Genomic DNA, 22,823 nt, shown 5'->3' with positions numbered 1-22,823 from the left:
CACAAGAGCTGCTTAACAGCCTATTTCACATTTCGGACACTCTGACCTATTGTGCTTTTTAAACCTCGTCTTGCAGTTAAACTCGCTGTGAAATTTCCCTGTCACCAGCAGCATCACTTATCAAATCCACACTTACCAGAAAGAGTCTCTATAGCCTTTATGGCCGAGTTCTGATCGGGGAAGTCCACAAAAGCATAGCCGGATTTCAGTAGGACCTGGTCGGCCACTGGCAGCTTCCTCTCCCCAAAGAGCTGCTTCAAGTCCTCGACAGTGACCGAAGGACTTAAATTCCCAACATATAGTTTGTTCATGATCTGAAAGGAAAAATCTCGAAGGGGTATCAGATCTTAGAGTGAGAGAATGGCGATATTCAGAGAAGTAGAAAAAAATTTAAAAAATAAAATAAAAAATAAAATAGAAAAAAATCTGCTGGGATTTAAAAAAAAAAGACGCAGCAATCACCCCCCAGGATAGTACTAAGCTATAGGCGACCCCCCGGCACCAACTGGCCCTGGCCAAACTCTTTTAACAGGGACTGAGGGAGAAGTGTCGTCGCTACGACGCTACTCTGGAGCCAACAAGCACCGCCTCTAAATAAAATCTCCCTTAAAATCACAAGAAAAAAATTGTTTGGAGGTGCATGTGGGTTCACTGCTGCTCTCCCAGCACAGAAAGTGCAGTAGGGTATGAAAGTGGCATGATGAGCAGTGGGTACATTCAGCAAAGGGATGGGCTTAAAGGAGGCAGAGGGGTTATATTAACAAATCATAATAAGGGCCGTGCCACGGGTCCCTCCAGGCTGGGGGAGTGAAGAAAGGAAAAAAAAAGAGCTACTGTGTGGAAAATCAAGTCGTTGTCACTGCACTTGTCGACTCAAAGAGTGTCACTGATCCCCACAGTTTGCCTTTTATTTATTTATGAGCCACATAAAAATATGGATTTATGGCGGCGTGTAAGATGTGGGCCCAATCCTCGACCGTGAACACCTGTTATTACGCATATATTACACTCCAATAAGACCACCTCAGGTAATAATTGTGATCTTGTAAAATCTGAATATAATTATAAAGCTGTAACAAATCAAAAAACAAACACCAACAACAAAAAAGAGAGAATATGAACGTAACTGTCTTAAGTAATACAGAAAGTGAAAGCTTGGCTTGCCTGTACACGCCGTCCTTGCAGGAATAATGGTGAATTAGCTACTTATTACTACTTATATTCATGACTTATACAGCCTTACCAGAGGCATCTGTTTTGGCACCAATATCTCTTATTGGCTTTTACGCTTTTTAATTAAAGGTGGCGACAGTTTCCATTTTTAAGCCTTGAATAGTACCAACAGCCCCAGTGCGCAAATTGTAAAAAAGGAGCAAATATTTATTTTAAGCTGCTGATAAGAAGGAGCGAGGGGATCCCAGGCCTTGTGCTGCATGCGCCCTCCATGCGGTGCCACTCAGGCCACTCATTTAAATATATATATATATATATTACCCTACGCATGATGTAGCATCCCGTCTCTTTTGTGTGTGCGCACGGATGGGTGTGTTTGGGAGGGAAGCACGGCTAAACGTAAGGCGAATTTCAAACAAAGGCTGAAATGTCAGTGAAAGGTTGTGGCTGCAGGGCTCGTGCATGGATGTGTAGTCCTTCTACCTACACTACCGAAGGGGGAGGAGCCTCGTGCTTACAGCAGCTGAGTGTTTCTACATGTGACTGGCCTGTGCCTTGGAACATTACTGCCACCCCACTGTAGTGGAGATAGTGCCAACAGCAGCAGTACTGACCATCCCTGCCCTGTTTACGTCAGTATGCGAACAGAGGAATGTCCAAACTGTGGCCTATTTACAAAACAAGCTCTTTAGTTACTTTCCTAGGTGACCTGCTAACACAGTTGTCTTGGGTCTTTACGCTTAGAGATAAGAATCACCATTCAAACAAGTCATTAAGTCGCTTTGAACGCATTAATAGCTACTTTATTAATGTTACCACTCCCCATGATCAGTATAGAAGTCATAAAATCACATCCATGCGTCGCATTTGCATTTCCCCGTGAAAAGCAGGGTTTGTTTACATGTGTTCTTTTTATGTGTTATGCCCAATTAGGTCAGTGTGCTGACAAATCACGCCAGCCACCCAAAAATTATTTCCACTCTGAGGGGAAAATTGAGCTGAGAGTGGAAGGGATGTGACATTTGGGGAACGTGCTGAGAACTGCTGAACAAAACTCACTACACACATACTGCACATGTAGACTTGTGGTAGAATATGGAAATAAATAGGCTTATGCACTTTCCAAGGTGTGGTCACTGGTTGCTGGTGTCTTTCTGCTGGTCTTCCCCTTTTTTGGTAGTGAAAAAAAAAAGAACATCTTTGTGAATTTTTCTTGCTTCTAACTTGCATTAATTTTTACAGTATCCTTGCCCAACACTGTTTTATTTATCATTTCTAACATCTTTTACTTTAATTCAAGGTTTAAAGTACTAATTTATAAATTATGGAAGTTACAATGCTCCCTTGCAAAGTATTTAATTTTATTAATTTCAGCACTAAAGCCACAAAAGTCCACAATATAAACTGTTGAATAGGGTTTGGGGTAAAATAACCATTCAAATCAGAGCTGAATTTAGTGATATCGATATATATTTAGTGAATCTATTGTTGTATCTTCTGTGTGTCTATTACAGGGTCAATTTCTTGCTTGGTTGTGCAGTAAACCAAAGTGTAAAGCATCCATTTACTCAGTGAAACTCAAACAGCTGGAGGGCATCAAATACATCAGATATGGCTAATTTTAAGATTTAGAATTTTTAAAAATTGTCAATATCTCCACCGTGGGAATCTAATTAATTTTATCAGTTAATCACCCAAATTTTGGACAAAACCAAAAATAATTTGAGGTGCTTGTGCGCAGTGCACCACAAATGAAGTCATTTCACCTCAATGGTCTTGGCGTGAAGCGAGGAATCTCAGAACGGATATTGCAAAGCCTGGACAAATAAAACAAAAATTATCTGCATGGCTTGATCTCACTTGAGATAAGAGGGGGGATTGTGTTTTTTTTAATAATTTGGGTGAACTGACCCTTTGAGTAAAGAAACTGCCTGTTTTTACAAGACATGAGCTCTGCCTCTCCGCCCCCCCCCCCTCTCCTCTCTGGCAAAAAGGGAAAAACTACAATAAGCGAAGAATCCAGCAAGTAATATTTTTCCATGTAATGTACTGTATGTCATGGATACAGATTTGGACCATTTGTGACCAGCAGGGGTAGATGTTGGACTTTGCTTTCCTGCAGCTAGGTGCTACTCCGAGGCTCTTGCTTCACCTTGTGGTGAAGGTTTAAACAGTGTGCTTGGTGTAACTGACTTGATTTCACAGTGGCTGTTTAGCTGCATTTAGTCACGGATCAATTTTCCTCAAAACCACGTTAAAAAAAAAAAATCATAAAGCAGTCCAACGACTCACCTTCTTCTGACATTAAATAAACGTTTTCTATGGCTATACAAGGCGAATCTATTGTGGACAAACCTGCTGTACTACAATTTGGTAACCTTTGACCCTCAACAAAGCAGGCTGGAAAATGATATTGATATTCTAGTCTTACTGACAACCTGAAGCACTTTACGCTGCCCACCACATTCATAGTTTTCAGGCTATTCATGCAGCACTTTAATCCTGTATCTACAGCCAGTTTAGAAGCACCAATTAGCCTGATAGTACTCCAGCTTTTTATTGCATTGGGAAACTGCCTCAAACCCTTATTTATTATCAATCATTAACAATTAAAAAAAAAGGATCCATATGTAATTTAATGTTAATAAGGGTCAGCATGATTGCATAAACAAACTCCTCTTTGTGTATTTTTCTCCTAAGCAATCATATTCATTTTAGATCATTCCCCTGGTTGACTTAAAACCTAAAGTTTGCATTGAAGAAGCGGATTTATCTGCAAACAGTCCCCACTTGCTGTCTAAGTTGTAGTGAAACTTGGAAATTGTGTAATGGAAACCAGAAACAGAGACTATTCACTTTCAAAGAAGAAGTTGTACATTACTGCTGCAACCAACAGATGTCAAAAGGTCCAACTTTAGGCCATTACACGGCAAGCATGTTGCAAAAAAGTGACACGAAAGCCCAGATTTTTCAGTTCTGAATTGGTCAATCCATCCATCCTCTACCGTTTAACTGGGTTCAGTTTGTGGGTGCAGCAGTCTGAGCAGAGAAGCCCAGACTTCCCTCATCCCAGACACCTCCAGCTCATCCGGTGGGTCAGGGTGCATGCCTGGCTACTTGTGATTGCTGTGGTTATCTGCAGTTTGTATGGTAGAAGCTGAATTATCTGCAAACATTCACCATTTGTTGTCAATCCAGGAGGTATCCTAGTCAGATGCCTGAATCACTTTAACTGGCTCCTTTCAACGTGGAGGAGCAGCTCTATTCCGAGTCCCTCTTGAATGACCGAGCCCCGCCACTCTTCAAAGGAAACTCATCTCTCCCACTTGTATCCGCGACTACATTCCCAGAGCTTGTGACCATAGGTGAGGGTAGGTACGTAGGGGGACTGGTTAATCGATAGCTTAGCTTCTATACTCAGCTCTCTCTTCACCACAACACATCTGTTCAGCATCTGCATCACTGTGGACGCCATCCCAATCCATCTGTCAATCTCATGTCCCACTCTTCCCTTACTCTTGAACAAGACCCCAAGACACTTGACCTCCTCCACCTGCACAGGAATTAGCACATCCAAGTCCAAGACCATAGATCTCAGATAGAAAACGGTATAGTGCCAGCTATGGGTGAGGGATGAGTTACTACCCTAGGTGGAGGAGGTCAGAACTTGTAACGTATAAACATCAAACACGTTGCGTTTCTGCAGAACATCTGTCCTCCAAAAACACACTGTTGACACCAAGCAACGATGAGCAGGTCCTGATGTTTCTAACCAGAAAAGGGAGAAACTGAAATTCTGGATTCATTACTTTGATTTCAGAGAGCCAACTGACCCAGAGAAGCATCTAGCTGTGTTTGAGGTTTAAAAAACCCCCAACAAAATAGTATAATTTTACCATTTGTATATTCAGCACAGAGACGAGTTTTAAGCTATGCTTGTTGCCAAACGAGTTGTCTAACTGGTCAGATCTGTTTACTCTGGTCTGAAAAGTTAGGGGGAAAATAAATTAATTAAAAAGTTCCAGCTTGGTTAAAAAAAAAAAAAAAAAAATCCATCCAGCTAAACGTGGTCAGCATGAACAGCTGCAGTAAGGAAAGGACGAGGCCCGAGTGATTGAGCTTTTAACAGGAAGATTAAAATACTTTTGTGTTTTACTATTTCATCAAAGCAGTTTTATTCCTGATGTCATCCTCACCCACTTGACACTATACGAAGCCCTCCAGAAAATTTAACTTAACTCAAATCAATAGAAATGCCTTGCACAAATTCTGTAGAAAGAATATGCATAAATATCATAAAGTCAAGGCTTTAATATATTCATGTCAGCATTACAACTATCTTGCAAATGCAATAGTCTATTGTAAAAGGCATAAAAATACTGCGAGGAAGGACACGAGTCAAGGTGGGAAAAACAGATCTGCTTTTTAATCTGCTCCACTATACAACAAAAATCTGACATGAGTATAACATTTACAACAGGCGTTCAAAACATGAATGCACCGCTTCATAAATTTACTATACTTTTGTATTTTAAGCAAAAAGATGTTTGATGATTACAGTAAGAAAGATGTACTCTGAAGTCAATCATATCTGTCTTTACAAAACGTAACAACCCCCCACAAAAAAAAACAAACAAAAAAATTCTGCACGTTTGGGAAGATAAGGGGACAGAAGCCTTCAATATCGACCTGTGAAACAAAACAGGGTAATTAAATGACACAATACAACATGCTGGATTCTTCAATAAAAACTTCTGATACTTTATTGAAATGACTTACGGGGAGAATAAGACCGTGACCTCGATCGAGACCTGTAAGCGCCTCTGTAGTAAGGTGAAGGAGATCGCCTTCTAGAGGAACAAAGACCATTTATCATTTTTGTCAGTGTCAGGGGGATAAAATAAAGAACAGCAAACCCAAATACGACACGATGAGAATAAAGTAACCGCTGATATCCTTTAACAGTCACCTGTATGATCTGTAGTAGTCCCTGTCATCATAGCGGTCGTATCCACCTCGGTCATATCCACGGTCGTATCCACGGTCGTAACCACGGTCGTAGTCACGTGAATAGCGTCGGGGACCGCTTGGGCCGCCTCCTCCGCTACACAAAAGCAATAATATAAGATTTTTCACGCTACACAAAGCGTACTTTTGCATTATTTTACTGTTACATTCTCACCTCCAATTAAAAAGATTTAAAAGAAGGTTTTTGGTGCAGCATTATATACCTCTTTTTCACAAATTTCACCTAGCAACTGCCAGAACCTACTTGCTTACACTGTTCTCTAGTTACCTGTGGTTATCAGGGGGTCACTGACTAGACTCTAGGGCTGTGTGACTGAGACCGTAGCAACCACTCGCCAAGAGGTTGGAGAAAGCCTTTGAAGAGGTTAGTTGTGTCATTTTTACCATTAAAATCTCTGCGTTCATTTTTGGTTCAACTGGATACAACTTATGACACAGGGACTAATTTTGTAAGAGCCTGTTTCTATTTTCTTTTTTTCCCTTTACTGTTGACTGATTAAATGTTGAATAAAAACACTACTTTTCAGGTTTAGTAACACTAAGAATTTTATTTCAGATGCTTTGATGTGTCCATAAGTTAGAGCTGTCTTATATTACAAGCATTTTCACTGTGTCTTTGTTTAAAAACATATTTAATTATTCCACACAAAGAGATTGCTTACTATGTGGGCCGGCCCATGTAAATTCCAGGTGTTGGGGTGTGAGGTCTTTTTGTGATGGAGAAGTCCACCCTGATTGTACGCCCATCCAGCTCCATGCCATTGGCTCGCTCCTTCGCCTGAAAGTGAACATAAATTACACTTGCAGTCCTAGAGGATATTTTAAGTATAGGTGTGGCAGGCGGGTTTATTTATTATTGTTCTTGTACCTCTTTGGCATCATCTGTGTTCTCGAAATACACAAAAGCAAAGCCCCTGGAGCGCCTCGATTGCTGGTCATACACAATGGAAACATCCTCCAGGGGGCCGTATTTGGAGAAGACGTCCCTCAGATCCCTCTCTGTGGTGTACAAGCTCAGGCCAAAGACTCCCAGGCAGCAATTCGGATCTGGATTAGCCTGCAAATTTGAAAGGTTTCAAGATTTGGATGTGATCATTTTCTCATTAAAATCATTCATTAAACCAATACATCCTCTGTTTTTAGATATCACACATTGCTAAGCACATACACGGTTGCCAATGTGCCTCCGACGATTGGACATGGGTGAATGGCTGTGGCTTCTGCGCCGACGCTCTCCGCTGTAGGACCTACTGTGAGATCGGTGATGATAGGACCGTGATCGGGAGCGGGATCGGCTGTAGTGTCTCCGTGAGCGGTGGGAATGTGACCTATAGAGAGCGAGAGAAACAAACAACCCATATTCATACGTTCTCTGGCAATTTTCATGTAATTCCACAAATTTACATTTGTCTTTATGAAAATTATAGCATGGACTAAAAAAAAAAGAAAAAAAAAAGCATGAAATATTTAAAATAACTGCCAAAACATCCCAGACTCTAGTGAAAAGTAACCCCACTTACCACTGTCACAATCTCTAACACTAAACCCTCTGTGACGTCAAATTTCCAACAAGGCTTTATTGACATTGTCGCAAACTTTTGAAAAACAACAATTTACTTTGGATTTCTGTGCAACTTAAAGTGTTTCTGTCAAAAATACACCTGGTGCTGTATTGCTGAATGACAGCGCTGCCCCTGCACCTTACAAACAGAGTAAAAAGTCTCTCTCCTGTGAATGGGGAAACAGAATGCACAAGTCAAATGTCTTATTGGAGGTATTTTAAGCTGCTCCCTTATTTTCCAAGGGGCTGCCACAGTGTGGATTGATCTGCATGTTTGCTTTAACACAGCCCTCCTATTTATCCAGGCTTGGGACCACCAATAGGAGTAATAATATTAAAGAGATGAACAGGTGAAATATTTTTTAATAGCCTAAAAGTAATAAAACAGTCAGAAAACAGGTAGAAGTGCACACAGTCTAATGGATGAAACACTGCACACAGAAATACTGTGTATGTATTTAAGATCTATTTAAAACCATTACTCACAGTCTTCTATAACCACATCATATTTAAATGTTGATGAAATGTGTGGCACTTTGCATCATGTAAAACACGCACAATGTCAGATTAATTTGCAGCGTGTGGCTAAACCTAGCGATGCTAGTTAAATGCCAGTTTCCTGTGACGTAGCCAACACACAAACCTTCTGTTTTCTAAGATCAAAGTACTGCAAAACCCGCCGGCTCGTGCCTCTTTCGCTTGGTAACAACTTCCTGTCACAGAGATTGAGAGTGAGAGATAGAGACAGGCTCTCACCTCAACTACGTAACATCTGAGACTGAACCGTTAAGCTGCGTTGTGCCTCAATGAAATATGAACATATAGTTTAACTGAATAGTGTTTGTTGTCAACCATCAAGAGCTGCAACACTTAATTCCCCACTGAAAATTTGCACTGAAAGTGTAAATTTTACTTGCATGGTCCGATCTACTGACATTGTCACTGCGTTTGTAGCACAGTGACCAGGACACTCATTCACACATGACGCAGAAATTGGCAGACAATGCAGATGTAAATGTCTTTTTTTTGTTTGTTTGTTTGGGGTTTTTTTCAACAACTTGGAAGTGAAACTCTTGAACTTTTGCAAGATTTGTCAATGGCCAGAGAAACGGAAGAAGTCAGCTCCACAGAGAAGTCCCCTATCTGGGTTTGAACCCAGGATTCTCTTGCCGTGAAGCCCTGAACAGGGTGGGTATAACATGAAAGTGGCCATATTGAGTCTGTTTATCGATAGTAGAGAATTTTATGCCAGTGTATTACTCACCAAGATTTTGACCTTGACCGAGATTTGGAGCGGGAGCAGTGGGAGCCTCCTTTTGAGTGGGCAGGGGATTGAGCTGGGGACTGGCTCCCCGACTTCCCAGAGCCCCGTGGGCTCACGCTCCTGGATGCAGAGCGAGACTCCTGAACGAACCACACACATTTTTTTATCAGCACCAATGAAGTGATCAACACATATATTTGCCAAAATATTACTGTGTATTTAAAAATTAAGACTATCCTGTGAAAAGTACAGGAATTTAGGGTTGTGAAATAGGAGTGCTGTGTAGTCATGGATAATATGACATCAATATGTTTACATTAATAAGTTGTTAAATAGTGGGGAAAAAAAGAAAATGGTCAGTTGTGAGATAAAATTGCAATGATTTAAACTAATGTGTGTGTATTGAATAAGAAGAACATGCACGCATTTGACAAACAGACCAGAAATTTACTTAGCGCAGTGACCTTATCCAGATTACTTCCTTAACTTCATTTCTGTAACTTCATTACTTGACATTATTCTTCTTTCTTCAATTGTCTTACTTCTTCTTACTTCCCCATCTCTCACACACTGCCCATACTTCTTCCCTCCTCATGTTTTAGCATGCATTCAACAATTCAGCTTCACACATCTGAGCTTCATATTATTGAAAATAAAGTGGACTTCTTCCGTATTTTCTTCGTCCAACCTTAACCTTTATGAAAAAGAAAAGGATGAAGAATATATGACTGCAATTAAAACTGCACGCTCATTCAACGTTTAATGTGGTATTATTATTATTATTAGTAGTAGTAGTAGTAGTAGTACGAGCTAATGACATTAATGGGAATGTTAAAGACTAGGGCTGGGCGATATATCGAGTTTTTTAAAAATATCGATATATTTTCATACGAGATATAAGATGTGACAATATCGTTTATATCGATATAGTCTATGTTAGGTTATAATTATACTTGTGGAGCCGCAGGTTTCCCTCTCTTTCGTCCACTTTTGTCTCTACGCAACGTTACTCGGCCTCGCCTCTCCTGCACTGAACACAACTCCGCCTCCCCCATAGCTTCACCTGCAGGCAATGACAAGATGAAAGCGGAAAATCTCCGTTAGCGAGTTACCGTGCGTGGGGCTGGATGGCGTCAACGTGTTAGCGAGCTAACCACGCTAACGACATGCACGGCCTAAAATCCTTTCCTTTTCTCAAAAATCGACAGTGCGCCTTATGTATGAATTCTGGTTGTGCTTACTGACCGCGAACCGATTTTATGTGGTACACAGCGCTCAGCAATCTGTCAAAAAATGTTTTAATATGACTTTGCTAAGCTACGGAGCTGCACCGCTTGATGGATTGTCGGAGAATTACGGCTACAGAGGAGGAGCCTCGCGGAGTGATACGTACTGTGTGTGTATAAGGACCACAAATGGCACCTGTTCAGAGACGTGGAGCAGCTGTGAAATCTGTCTCTTTGTTATTATGCTCAGCGTCTTTTAGATTACATTTTGACTGCACAATTGTGAGCTTTTTGTTATGCACAAAAACAACATTATTTTCTTTTATTTATGGACCATGATTATTTAATATATGCTGATAATTTATTTTTGAGTAATATCTACGCTGTATGTAAATAAAAGTGCCCGTGTGACTAAGAACTCTCTTTTTGTTCTTAACTTATGGCTTTAAAAAGAAAAATCGAGATATATATCTTATATCGCCATCCAGCTAAAAAATATCGAGATATGAATTTTGGGTCATATCGCCCAGCCCTATTAAAGACCACATTATACATACGGTCAGTGTTTTTATTAACATTCACGCTCAGTGGTTTTGCTTTCACTTTTGTGTTTTTCTGGCCACTTTTCCTAAGAACTTCCTCAAAAACAATTTGGAATAATTGAGAGGTAAAACCGGGGGTGATCATTTTTTAAAAATTACAACTAAAACTGAAGGGTAAGGATGTGAAGGTAACTTCTTGTGATTCCCTTTGCCTTCCTTTAACAATATATTTTCCCAAATGAACCCTTCTTACATAATTTCTGACAAATGGCCTTTAAGTCACCATAGTGTTCATCAAACCACTGACTGTGAATATTTTATAATCAAGATTAAAACTACCAACACTGTCTCCATTTTTTTAAGTGGATAACTCCAAAATAAAGTGTAAAATTTGCTCCAACGACCTCAAGATGTAGCAGTCACTCATTTGAGCAGCCCTTAAAACCTGTTCTGGAAATGCAAAGACAGAAAACTGTTGCTATCTGTTACGATTACATAATATATTGAAAACCTTAAAGATTAAATATTAGCAAAAGAAAAGGAATCCAATAAGAGGCAAAAAAACAAAAAAAACAAAACTTGTTAGTTAAGCAACAAGCACCCAGCACCTTGCAGGAACTAATACAAACCAGTTCAAAATATGGGTTTACATGCAGAAAATAAATTCTTCATTTCTTTTTTCTTAATCTGCCATTTACCCTCCCACATGGGAACACAGGGCATATCACACGCCCATTAAACAGACAGAAGCATTCAGGAGCTGTGCAAGGTGAGGGGATATTAAACAGTTCACTACAGTAAGGATATTACTGCACACAGGTCAGTCAGCCCAGCAAGTATTAATCAAACTTATCCATAATGCTGGTGCTTGTGGCGTATCAGCTTTAACAGTTTTAAGATGGTGTGGGAGAGCTGCATGAGTTAATAAAAATGATTTTTTTTTTTATAAGGTCAAATCTTGAGGTCGTTAGTTTTGTTTTAAATTGTTGTTGTGCCTAAGAACTAAGGAAACCCACAATGACATTCAAAGATTAATAACCAGCAGACGTAACATGATATAATTCAATCCGGGGAACAGGGGGGGAAACAAAACAAAAACAAACAAACGAACAAAAAACAACATCAACAAAACAGCGAAAATATAACAGTTCGTTAGGCAAATGTCTTCCACTGAATCCGCGACGACATGAAATATTTATTTTGGTTTCTACGCACAATAATCAGACAAATCAGACGAAGAAAATTACTGAGTTTTAACGATTTAAAAACGTTATAAAAATGTTTGCCGACATTGCAGTGTTTTCAGTGCAAACCCCGGCTCGTAAACAAAAAAGCACCAGGCCTAGCTTTCATCTATAAGCTAGTCTTAGCCAGGTAGCTAAAGATGAACTAAAAACTCGCATCCGTTGCGCATAAAGTCGCCTTTTATTGTTTAAATTTGTGCAATTTATTTTCTTTCTAAAACCCAGCTTTCGACCAAAGAGTTGTGCCAACAAGGTAAGCTGGGTACTACTAGCCAACAAAATATGAATAAGGTTGTTACCGTTACAATTTCAGTTACCCTGTCAAACCCAATGATTTGAAATGTTTAATGCATTACAAACGGTAATAAAATGTATACGTACCCGGCCTTTGTCGTTATCGCTCATTTTTGAAATTTAATCTATTGTTGACAGATACTCTACAATCTACACTACACAGTCTCCGTGTGTGAGACTCTAGCTCCACCCCCAGGTCTGCATCTAGAAAGATCCAGCAGTCTCGGGGCTGGCTATCGCGTTTTTACGTGCCAAACACGAGATTTGGTTACGTGTAGAATTTCCCCCAAGAGGCCACGTGAGAAACTCGGAGTGTTGTGAAACAAGCTGAACTTAATTCTGCACGATGTTAATTTTTTTTTAGTTTCTTTTAAAACTGGTACGGTAGGAGTAGATGTAACAGTTAGGCAATGAAAATGTAAAATAGGCACAGCAAATATGCCAACATTTTTATCACAATTTAATCCAAAAACAACAGTAAACTTTTAACTTTATAGCAAGTCCTGTTGCTATTTTGCTTGTAGTTTAGTTACTTCATCAGCACTTTTTCAGTTCTTTTATTTTTATTTTTTTGCATTTCTTCTGTGAGAGAAATATCGTCTATTTTGTACAATGCCAGCAAATAGAAAAACTCTGTGACAGAAGGTGAATAAAAAAACAAAACAAACACACATACAACTGAAATAGCAAAATAAAAATAAAAACAAAAGCTCACAAAACACAATGGAAGTGATTGAGGGAGACAGTAATGTGACAAAACAACTGGGGAAGTGAAAGAAACCGAAACATGCAAACTCTGCACTAATCCTTATTAAGGAAATACAAGTATACACATTCCCTGGCCACTTTATTCTGTATACCTGGTCAACTGCTCTCTAATGCAAATATGTAATCAATAAATGGCACAACAGCAACTCAAAACATGTAGGCAAGTAGACATGGCAAAGACAACTTCCTCAAATTCAAACTGAGCATTAGAATGGAGAACAAAGATAATTTAAGTGACTTTGAATGCAACGTGGTTGTTGGTGCCAGATGAGCTGATTTTAGTATTTCAGAAACTACTAATTTACTGTTATTTTTTGCACATTTCTATGGTTTATGGAGAATTTAAAAAATTGAGTGGCAGTTTTCTGGGTGAAAACACCTGGTAACTCAAAAAACACTCATTACAACTAAAATGCAGGGGCTCACCAAAACAAGATCAGCTCCTTGTTCAGCGTATATGGCATAAAAGATTTATGTAGCTTTAAATGGAAAAGAAGGCTCAATCTTTTACTAGGAAGGTGTAAATAATCAAGTGGCCAAGAAGTGTACATAAGTAAGTGTTAGCTTAACACTACAATAAGATAATTGGCAAGTTTTGCTTAATTCTACAGTGAGTGGTGCATAAACTCCCAGACATTATGTAGCCTGGCAGAATGCACAGTTTAATGCTGCAGCAGCGTAATATCGGCACCCTTAAAAGCTACAAAAAGAGAGTGACATGTGTTAGTTTCTCTAGGGGGTGGCACCATTGTTATTGAAGTCCCCATTGCATATATAAAATCCTAATATATTTATCCATCAAGACATGTCAGACATTTACAGCAGTGAAATTGTGAAAGTGAGTAAAATTAACCCAGAAGTGAAATTCATATTTTTCCATCGATTTATACTGTGGCAGGTGATGTGCTAAAAATTAACCATACTGCTGATTTTGCAGTTTGCATAGTTAACTTCACCAGGGCAAGAGCAGTGAATCACACAGTTTGTTGCACTTTTCATTCGGTTTTGAGCACTTCAGGTCAGTATCACTGCTAGTTTTTATTATCTCAAAGAGGAGATCATTTTAACACATAAGGACACATGCTCAGAAGACATTGGTTCTCTTTCTCAGGGATGAAGTTCAACAAATCCAGACACAGATCTTCTCTCAGTGAAAATCACCTGTCCAGTGTCTTTTCCATTTGCACCTGGGACATTAATGGACTTGCACAAGTCCAAAACTACAGCGGCCCTGAGAGATCAGAGATATCAGCTTACTGTGAAATTAAATGTCAGTGACTTTGGTTACTTCAAAATGGTAATATGTTGAACATCTTGTTTACCAGCTCTTGACAAAATTTTTTTTTGCCTAATAACATCCACTGTTTATTTTTCACATATGTGAAGTTTATACTGTTTTCATTTCACGTATGTAAGTGCGAAATCATTTACTCTACTTTTACACCTGAAAGCAGTGTCTATTTTTTACAACTTGTAGTCTGTCTCTGGAAAATAAAAATAAACCATTAGCCATTTTTTATTTTTTATTTTTAATTTAAAGTAAGCAGAAGATAGACAAGAGCCATAAAATAGATCGGAGATCGGATACAATGATGTTACTGGCATCAGCGGGCACTTAAAACTGGTGAGTTTTGTTTTCGGCACTTTATTTATACTAGAGAAATGCAGCCTTTAGTTGTTATCTAGTAATTTATAACACCCCACGGCAGAAGGTCTTGAATCAATAAAAGCTCAAAGTGCAGACTAGACAGTGAAAATAAAATATACATTGCTATAGACTCAGGTTAAACCACTGTCGCCCAGATTATCATCTCAAGCTGAGAAGTTGTAATAAACTATTTGTGACATCTGGCAGGACATTACAGCAGAGGTTTCTGGATCCAGTTAGTCATCGGTAGCTGTAGTGAGAAACAGAGAGGAAATCCAGTCAGTCCTTTTCAAGTTTTTTTCTAACAACTGTCAGTTTGCTGTATAAATCTACCAACCGCAGTTATAGAGGATATTTATTTTATGAAGATCCATTACGCTAGGACCATCTCGCTGGCCGATGGGGATATAGGGATCTGGTTTGGGGATTATTGTTGGTCCGCCATCTTCAGAGAAGGCATATCTGTATCAAAGATGCAAAACATATATGATACAGTGATGCCCGAGTCTAAATGACAGATAATTATGTTGAATCAGAGAGCAACTCACCGTCCATAATGCATGACAGAGGTGTAGTCATATGGGCTGTTGAGATTGTTTGTCACCTGTTTCCTGAAGTTATGTATGTGCTCTGCCAAAACAAAAAAAAAAAACACCTTCACACTCATTTTGTGAAAAATCGAGCCACTGCAATTAGAATGACGTAGTGATAAAACGTGCGAACCTGGCATGATGTTTTTCCATATAATTGTGACATAGTTGTCACGGTCTGATCGGGATTGCTCGTGTACGAAGCCGAGAGCATGCATGAATTCATGAGCAGCGATTCCCGACCACATGCACCCAGGAGTCTGCAGTGACAGGGTCTGGCTTCCCCCAGTCTGCCCCAGAAATGACCAGCAGCTAGGGAGGGATGCAGAGCACAAATTCTACGGTATGTACAATCATCACGGCACACTGTAAGAAGCCATAAGCAGGAGTCACGCTCACCCATATCTAGGCTGAACGTCAAGGAAGTTGCCTTCGTGAGTGCGGGGAACAAATTTAACGCATGTTCCAGCGGAAATGTCTTGCATTCCAGTTTCTATGGTGATTCTGTCCATGTCGTCTAAAGTTAGGGTGAAAGAATGCACAAAAAAGGCAGAATATGAAATAATAAAGGGATATAAGAAACCGGAAGCATCTCCTTAAGTCTTAAAGCTTCATACCATACAGTGGAGAGATGATGTAGGGTACATAGACAAATCCATCTACAGATTTAGGCCACAGACAGGTGTTGCCGGGGCAGGTTATGGCACTCCTTACATGAGAAACAGCAATATCGCCGTCCCTTATTGACATTCCTCTTGGGGCTCGTATCTCTGATGAGAAAATACATTCTTTTCAATATGCAGGGGAAAAACTGACATCAGTACAATTCTATGTAATTTACAGTTCACTTACTGCGATTGACCTCCAGGATTTGATCCATTGTGGTCATTTCATCATGCTCTATATTTTCCTCTGAACACAAAAATAAATATGGAATAAACAGAAAATCACTGTGAAAATGCAAGATGAGGTGCAAGGAATCGTGACCCACCAGAGAATTTCCTTTTCAACCTCACTTTCCCCTCGTGCACACCAGTCGAATTCTGTCGCACAAAAAATGTTGACATATTTCAGCTGCAAAGCATGACAAGACAAGAAAAAAGGAGTCTATATACTCCTCTTAATTACATACTTACTTTAACAGGTATTGTGTTCGCCTGGGTCAGCAAGCCAAACAAGATAACCAGAAGTATAATGGAAGAATGCATTGTTGTGTTTCAGGCTGGTTCACCAGTTTCAATCCAGCGCTCTCCTGATGCAGGAGCTAAATTAACTCCTCACCTCCGCTGAATCTATATACCCACTTCTCCTCCGCTGCTCTGTACTGATTGGGCCTCAATTCAGATGATGAAGCATGATTAAGATGCCTCATCATGCGGTGTGTGTAATTTACTCTAAATCCACTGCTGATCCATAACGGGTGGGCCTGATGCTGACCTTCACTTATGCCCTGTACTTATTGCGTGCAAGATTCAGCACTTTCAGAAACAAGGCACTTAAAGGTGTTTTTGCTGTCCGAGTTCAGCCCGACAGACCAGCAATTTGTGTCTGACTGAGCTGGCAACTAGTGATTTTGTGATATGCTATCAGATGATAACTGTCTTGGCAACGGTCATTTTTTGTCACACAGTTAAATATATAAAAACAAAACTTTATCCTTTTCCAAATATTGCTTCTATTCTTATCAAGGGGCTAATTTTGAAGGGCAGTGACGAAGCGAAGATTCTCATGTGTCAGCACTTTATGAAAACTTCCCTCGTGGTGATTGGACGAACAGAAGAAACTACTGCATCTTGAGTTAAGGTAGCACATTTTTAAATATAGAGAACATGTCTATTTATTACCAGAGACTTTGTTCTTTAACCTTCCTCATTAAAACAGATTCAGATCTCCTGTTTAATGTGATCAAGTCACCCGTTCTAAGATTCTTCACATACCTTATTACCCTGCCTCTGCTTTATTACTCTTTATCTCTTATTGATCTGTAATATTACTGTTGAGTGCATTACCACGTGTCTATTTCAAACCAGGCTATCTACTGTGAGACATATTTTTACATAAAGAGAAATATCCAATTTAAAACGCACAAACTTTCATGTACACCAAGGATTTGCTGATAGAAGGTTTGAATCAATCTTTATTGAAACTGTTCATATAATTCAACTGCAGTTTTGTTAAATTGGCCTTTACTCCTGGTTCACTTCCATTCAGCCGGGTCTCTAATCATCCATGTCATCTGAACAGAAAGACAGAAAGAAATTACATTCGTGACAGTGATGTGCAGTGTGTTTAGGAGTTAATTCAGGACATTTGGTACTAACCACAATTATAAAGTCTGTTGATTTTTAGCTTGTCAATGTGGCTGAGAGATAAAGCCTGGCCCAGCTGGATGTTGTTGTTGTCCTTTGGAAGGATGGTTGCTTCCCCACGCTGGGAGTAGGCATATCTAAACATATACATAAATATGTATCAGCTTATAAATATATTTTAAAATAAAGGGGGTAAATTATAATATTTTGAGTGATTAACAGATCATTTTTTACTTACTTTCCAAAGTGCAGAATCGAGCCATAGTCATAGGGCAGATCCAGAGTGTCAGTCTTGAACTTCTCAAAGTTTCTCAACCGATCTGTTGGAAAAATGAATTTTCTGTTTTGAAAATCGGTGCAGAAATACAGTTAAAGCTTTCATTCCCTTTCCACAATGCCAACCCCTGCACACTTTAAAATTACCTCTTGAAATATTTGGCCACATGATGGTGACATAGTTGTCCCGATCTAAGCGGGACTGCTCGTGCACAAAGCCCAAGGTGTGCATGAATTCATGGGAAACCACTCCAACCTGGACGCAGTTAGGGATCTGGAGAGACACAGTCTGCCTTCCACCACGCGCACCAAGGTAGGACCAGCAACTGGATTAACACATAAGAGGACAGAAGAGTAACTTCAAGTGGTGAATTCACAGCTGGAGAGGAAACAAAACCTGAATACATTTTACAAAAGGAATTTTATGTAATCAAACTTTCCACGCTTCAGCTCTCACCCTGACTTTGGCTGGATGTCGATGTAGTCTCTCTGGTGAGTCCGTGGAACAAAACGCACACAGGTACCTTGCTCTATGTTGGCCATACCTGTCTTTATCAGCATTGTATCCATGTCATCTGTTCAGTTGTTTAACAGGGGCGAGTAATTCATACATCATTAAAAAGAAGACTGTAATCCATTGCATGTACTTATGCCTCGAACGCTAAAACAACATACTGTATTCAGGTGAGAGGTTATATGCAATGTAGACATGTCCATCCACTGATTTGGACCACAGGCAGCTCCGTGCAAAGCAGATTCTGGGGGGTGTTCCGGAGGAAACAGCAATATCTCCCTCTCTGAGGGTGGTGGCGCCATCGATGATTTGCGTAGCTGATGCAGAAATCAGATTAAAGTTTTTTAACAGCAAGTTGGGGAATCTGCAAAAGAAAACCCCTCAAGTAAAGTGTGTGCAACTTACCTTTAAGCTCGTTGGTTTTAATGATTTTATCCATTGCCGTTTCTTCATTGACCCCTCTCCATTCTTAAAAAAGAAAAAAACAATTTGTGAGGGAGTGTGCAGTTTTACGTCAGTCACAGTAATAATTTAAATTAAATCGAAGCTGAGTGCACCTTTGTAGCCAGCGGGACCCCACTTTTGGTTGAACAAAAATTTCTGCAGAAAGCACAGACAAATTTATTTACAGCTCTGTTCATGAATTCATTAAATTCAGCGGTCCCAAGCACATTTACCTGAGCTTGCACAGCTGAGAGACAAATAGAAACCATGCAGAGGAGTATAATCCGCTCCATCTTTACCAGTCAGGTATGCCTTCAGTGTTACCATTTGACATGCACTAACACCTAGCTTTATATGTGTTCCCACTGCTGTCCTTAGATAATACCCATAATTACCTCAAGTAAATAACAGGGCTGGTGTTAGCTGTTTGTGAGTGAGCCTAATCTCCAAATTAGTTTGATTCTTTCATAAACAACATCTGCAACAGTGGCATAATGTGAGGTCTCACTGTGTATAATAACAGCTTAAAATCAATGACTAGCTTTAAATGAAATGGTTTTAATGTCTGGCAGAAATTTGGTACAATTTTAGGCTTTAGGTGTGTACATGAACCAAGAGTGCTGTTTTCTTTCTACTGAAACTAAGCTTACCATCAGTTCACGTGCAATGCATGAACGCAGTTAATTTTAAATCATTACTAAGTTGTGCAAAATTTTTGTTGATAATGTAGAAGAAATAAAAACTCTGACGCCCGAACAGGGACTTGAACCCTGGACCCTCAGATTAAAAGTCTGATGCTCTACCGACTGAGCTATCCGGGCTCTGCTAATTCAGCCGGAAGCAGTATTTATAAAGAGGAAAAGCCGAGTTTCCATCCCAGTAGGAATTCTTCCACGTGAAAATACCAGCATGACCGCATTTTCTGGCCATACATTTCTAACCCAGGACGAAGTTTCTGCGGTAAGTCGACGCTGTTTTGTAAGCTAGCCTTCCTGCACATGACTAGCTACCTGGCAGCTACGTACACTGATGCTAAAGTTACTAATTATCAAGTAAACAACAGAAGTATTAACAAACTAAGATGCCAGTTCGTTAACAGAGCAGGATTTGACTCTTTGCCAGCAGGCTAGCTGTGAATTACGGCATGCAAACTTTGCAATTTGCAGGAGACGCAGGAGCAGGTTAATGAGCTGCGGCGTGCTATCGAAGAAACTAATCGTGAACTGGAGAAGGTCCAACAGAGAAGACTGCATACTGAAGAAGAGATAATTAAACGGTACACCGCCCATTTACTTTAGTTTCCAATTAAATTGGGTGCATGTCACGCTTAAAGTGTCCAAAAAACCTGATATTGTCTCAACCCGTATAATGCTTCCTGTGATGTGATACCAGTTATCGTCGGTGGGTGCACTGAGGTGCACAACAGGCTGTTAGTGTAGATTAATCGACCAGTCTATTAGGTACACCTCGTGTCTTGAACTGCTCCCTCATGCAATCTAATCTAATCGGCAAACTCAGTGCATTTGGACATGTAATTCAAGTTTCAAGGGCAAGCTGAGCCGCAGAATGGGGAAGAGAGGTGATTTTGAAAATGGCACAGCTGTTGGTGAGGAAACTCCTGATCTACTGGGAATTTGCTCCTCAGCCAGGAGTTTGCAGAGACTGGTTAAGAAAAGAGAAAATCCACTGAGTTTTCTGGGTGAACATGTCTTGTCAAGGAAAATGGCCAGACTGTTTTAAGCTGACAGCAGTAATTAAAATGACCACTGATTACAGCCAAAGTATGCAGTAATACATCTCTGAATGCACAGTATGTTGAACTGGAAGTAGAATGGGCTACAGCAGCAGAAGACCACACTGGATCCCACTCCTGTCAGCTAAGAACAGGAAACTGAGACCACAGTTCACATGGGCTCATCAAGCGTTGCCTGGTCTGATGGGTCGCCATTTCTGCTGCTGTAAACAACATAAAAGCATGGATCCATTCTTCCTTCGATCAGTAAAAAAAATTGTTTTCAGGTAGATGCTATCCAGACTTGCTCGGGGTGTTTTTTCCTTTTTTGTTTGTTTGTTTGTTTGTTTGTTTTTATAGTAATCAGTGACGTTTAGCTTTCCCAAGTCTTAACTTGGAGTGTTATCCAAACTATTTAACATCATTTCTTCCTCCAGGAATATTGTTGATGAACATAGAGACACATACAAAGATTTCCCTCATGTAGGTCTATTAGTGAACGACATTCATAAGCCAGCTGGCGTTAAAAAAAAAAAAAAATTAATTAGTTTGTCTGGAATAAAGATTTATCTCTTGTATTAATTTGAAATATAAACACACCTCGAACTTGCATTCCAATATAAGTTTTTCCAGTGAGGGACAGTAAAGGATATTTCTATTCTTAACTGATCACCTTCTGAAAGGTATAGTATTTTGTCCTTTAGTTAGGGTACAGTTAGTTAGGGTTTAGTTAGTTGGGGTTGGGTAATATTTCCACAGATGCTCTGGTTGTCAAAAGCAGTGGACAACTGTATGCTCATTCTGTTTTGGTTGCGCAATCGAGCCTTTCTGGGAGAGTTCAGACAGTGACCATCTAATTGCTAACAGTGTCCAGATCCCAAAGCCCTTACACTGAACAATCAATAATTATTTCAAAATAATAAGTTAACGTAAAAAAGAAAAAATTACCTACTGCCCATTTAGATTTAGTCAAACAGTTAATTATGCATAACCAGGTGTGATGTGTGCCTTTGTTTCTAAATGTGTAGCCCTTACATAATGTATTTGCTGTCTTTCACAGTACGAGAGAAACTGAACGGAGAGTGGATTTAATGATGGAAAAAAGCGAAATCGTTAATGCACTGCAACAACTGGGTCATCTGCTCCAAAGTGAGATGGATCTCTTTGAACAACTAAATAGCCAAAGCTCTCCAGACAGGTATTCCGAAGTGCTGTGGGCAAAACCGAAGCAGACGCGACATGTGCAAACCTACAATATATATTTTATATATTTCAGGAGTGAAAGGCTCAGTTTGCAGGACCAGAGTGAAAGCGCCAGCATTAAGGCAAGCCAGCTTCTTGCTGAAATCCTGGAGGTGAAACAGCAGCTAGAAGAGGTTGAGGATCGTTATTCAGCGGGTATGGGGATTACTCACAGAATACGTACAGAATTTACTGTATACAGACATGGAGTGAAATGTGCTCTCTCTCTGTCAACAGGTCAAGCTTTGCTCCCTGGGCCAACCTACAAGTTGGAGAGAAATCACACGAAGCAGTGACTTACAAACACTGTTATTTTAATAAGTACAATAAAGTGTATATAAGTATTTTTAACAGCTAATAAAATATTCATTTTTATCTTTTAAATGTATTTTATTGTTTCTTAAATAACAGTAAAGGGGATGATTCTGCAGTGAATATCTCCAAAGCTTCTCAGCTTCTCATTACTCGGGTGCTTCACATAGTTACAAATGGTCGACCTTCTCTATGCAGTGATTAAATAAGATGACAAATATTGCAAAATGTTTATGCTTATCTCAGTTACAGTATGGAGGAGATTAAAATTTCTCATGTCTCATGAGATTTCAGTGATGACAGAATTGACACACTGTCAGCCATTTGCAATATTTTGCAAAACAAAACCTTTATTCCCTATTTTCCCCATTTCATCTAGTCTTCATTAAAACCCAAAGATATCATGTCTGGATGACATGTTTCTTTCTTCCATCATAATCTAGCAAACTGATGAGGGTGTGGTTGGGTCAGTTTGAACTGCTGTAATCCTGGATGCATTGACAGCTCAACTTTCTGACCCGTGACTGCAAACAAAATAAAAAAAAACTCAGATTTCCTACTTCATAACTAAGGTTTTGCAACCCCAAATTTTGCAGTTTACATAAATCCAGCAGGCAACTTGCATAGTAGATACAAAATCTTTCTGTTTTTCTTAA

General features: G+C 39.6%; 5 protein-coding genes and 1 non-coding gene across 12 annotated transcripts in view; 1 reads left to right on the top strand and 5 right to left on the bottom strand.

The window, feature by feature from the left end:
- igf2bp2a (insulin-like growth factor 2 mRNA binding protein 2a) overlaps positions 1 to 988 on the bottom strand; it is a 60,178-nt gene extending 59,190 nt beyond the window's left edge. Inside the window, exon 1 of one of the 4 annotated variants that reach the window (XR_014888894.1) lies at positions 137 to 988. Coding sequence is in view for 2 of the 4 variants with exons in the window: in XM_085248686.1 (XP_085104812.1) it covers positions 137 to 311 (175 nt within the window). In the remaining 2 variants the exon portion in view is untranslated. The remainder of the gene's footprint in view (positions 1 to 136) is intronic. The other 3 variants (XM_085248686.1, XM_085248685.1, XM_085248690.1) reach the window with 3 other exon arrangements.
- Positions 989 to 5,577: 4,589 nt separating this feature from the next.
- On the bottom strand, positions 5,578 to 12,576 carry tra2b (transformer 2 beta homolog). Of its 3 annotated transcripts, XM_085249094.1 has the most exons (8): positions 12,420 to 12,576; positions 9,027 to 9,166; positions 7,370 to 7,529; positions 7,070 to 7,258; positions 6,864 to 6,979; positions 6,143 to 6,277; positions 5,953 to 6,023; positions 5,578 to 5,862 (listed from the first exon to the last, which is right to left on the bottom strand). In XM_085249094.1, the coding sequence occupies exons 1-8, from the start codon at positions 12,441 to 12,443 to the stop codon at positions 5,852 to 5,854; spliced, it is 846 nt and encodes a 281-aa protein (XP_085105220.1). In that variant the 5' UTR covers positions 12,444 to 12,576; the 3' UTR covers positions 5,578 to 5,851. The 3 variants fall into 3 exon arrangements, with proteins under 3 accessions (XP_085105220.1, XP_085105219.1, XP_085105218.1); XM_085249093.1 differs by having other exon boundaries at positions 5,953 to 6,020; positions 9,027 to 12,541; XM_085249092.1 differs by having other exon boundaries at positions 9,027 to 12,540.
- Positions 12,577 to 14,649: 2,073 nt separating this feature from the next.
- LOC146556900 (hatching enzyme 1.2-like) lies at positions 14,650 to 16,595 on the bottom strand. 2 transcript variants are annotated; one of them, XM_085249565.1, is made up of 9 exons: positions 16,475 to 16,595; positions 16,330 to 16,381; positions 16,191 to 16,250; positions 15,956 to 16,108; positions 15,738 to 15,855; positions 15,472 to 15,650; positions 15,297 to 15,378; positions 15,086 to 15,210; positions 14,650 to 14,998 (listed from the first exon to the last, which is right to left on the bottom strand). In XM_085249565.1, the coding sequence occupies exons 1-9, from the start codon at positions 16,544 to 16,546 to the stop codon at positions 14,985 to 14,987; spliced, it is 855 nt and encodes a 284-aa protein (XP_085105691.1). In that variant the 5' UTR covers positions 16,547 to 16,595; the 3' UTR covers positions 14,650 to 14,984. The 2 variants fall into 2 exon arrangements, with proteins under 2 accessions (XP_085105691.1, XP_085105692.1); XM_085249566.1 differs by lacking the exon at positions 14,650 to 14,998 and having other exon boundaries at positions 15,078 to 15,210.
- An 853-nt stretch (positions 16,596 to 17,448) lies between these two features.
- Positions 17,449 to 19,532, bottom strand: hce2l2 (high choriolytic enzyme 2-like 2). The gene is made up of 9 exons (XM_085249567.1): positions 19,115 to 19,532; positions 18,995 to 19,037; positions 18,843 to 18,905; positions 18,599 to 18,754; positions 18,381 to 18,498; positions 18,071 to 18,249; positions 17,886 to 17,967; positions 17,660 to 17,784; positions 17,449 to 17,574 (listed from the first exon to the last, which is right to left on the bottom strand). Exons 1-9 carry the CDS (start codon positions 19,172 to 19,174, stop codon positions 17,558 to 17,560), a joined length of 843 nt encoding a protein of 280 aa, XP_085105693.1. The 5' UTR covers positions 19,175 to 19,532; the 3' UTR covers positions 17,449 to 17,557.
- A 97-nt stretch (positions 19,533 to 19,629) lies between these two features.
- trnak-uuu (transfer RNA lysine (anticodon UUU)) lies at positions 19,630 to 19,702 on the bottom strand. Its single transcript has one exon. It is a non-coding gene; the product is annotated as a tRNA-Lys (tRNA).
- Positions 19,678 to 22,233, top strand: LOC146556897 (uncharacterized). Its single transcript, XM_085249568.1, has 5 exons — positions 19,678 to 19,841; positions 20,048 to 20,157; positions 21,674 to 21,811; positions 21,890 to 22,011; positions 22,093 to 22,233. The coding sequence occupies exons 1-5, from the start codon at positions 19,791 to 19,793 to the stop codon at positions 22,149 to 22,151; spliced, it is 480 nt and encodes a 159-aa protein (XP_085105694.1). The 5' UTR covers positions 19,678 to 19,790; the 3' UTR covers positions 22,152 to 22,233.
- The last annotated feature ends 590 nt before the right edge of the window (positions 22,234 to 22,823 follow it).

Source organism: Mchenga conophoros, linkage group LG16 (assembly GCF_057382185.1).
Source record: "Mchenga conophoros isolate Kocher_MC1m ecotype Shallow Benthic linkage group LG16, M_conophoros_male_GT1.1, whole genome shotgun sequence".
Taxonomy (NCBI): Eukaryota; Metazoa; Chordata; class Actinopteri; order Cichliformes; family Cichlidae; genus Mchenga; species Mchenga conophoros.
Note: the sequence above shows the minus strand (reverse complement) of the source record. Positions and strands in the feature narration are given on the sequence as shown.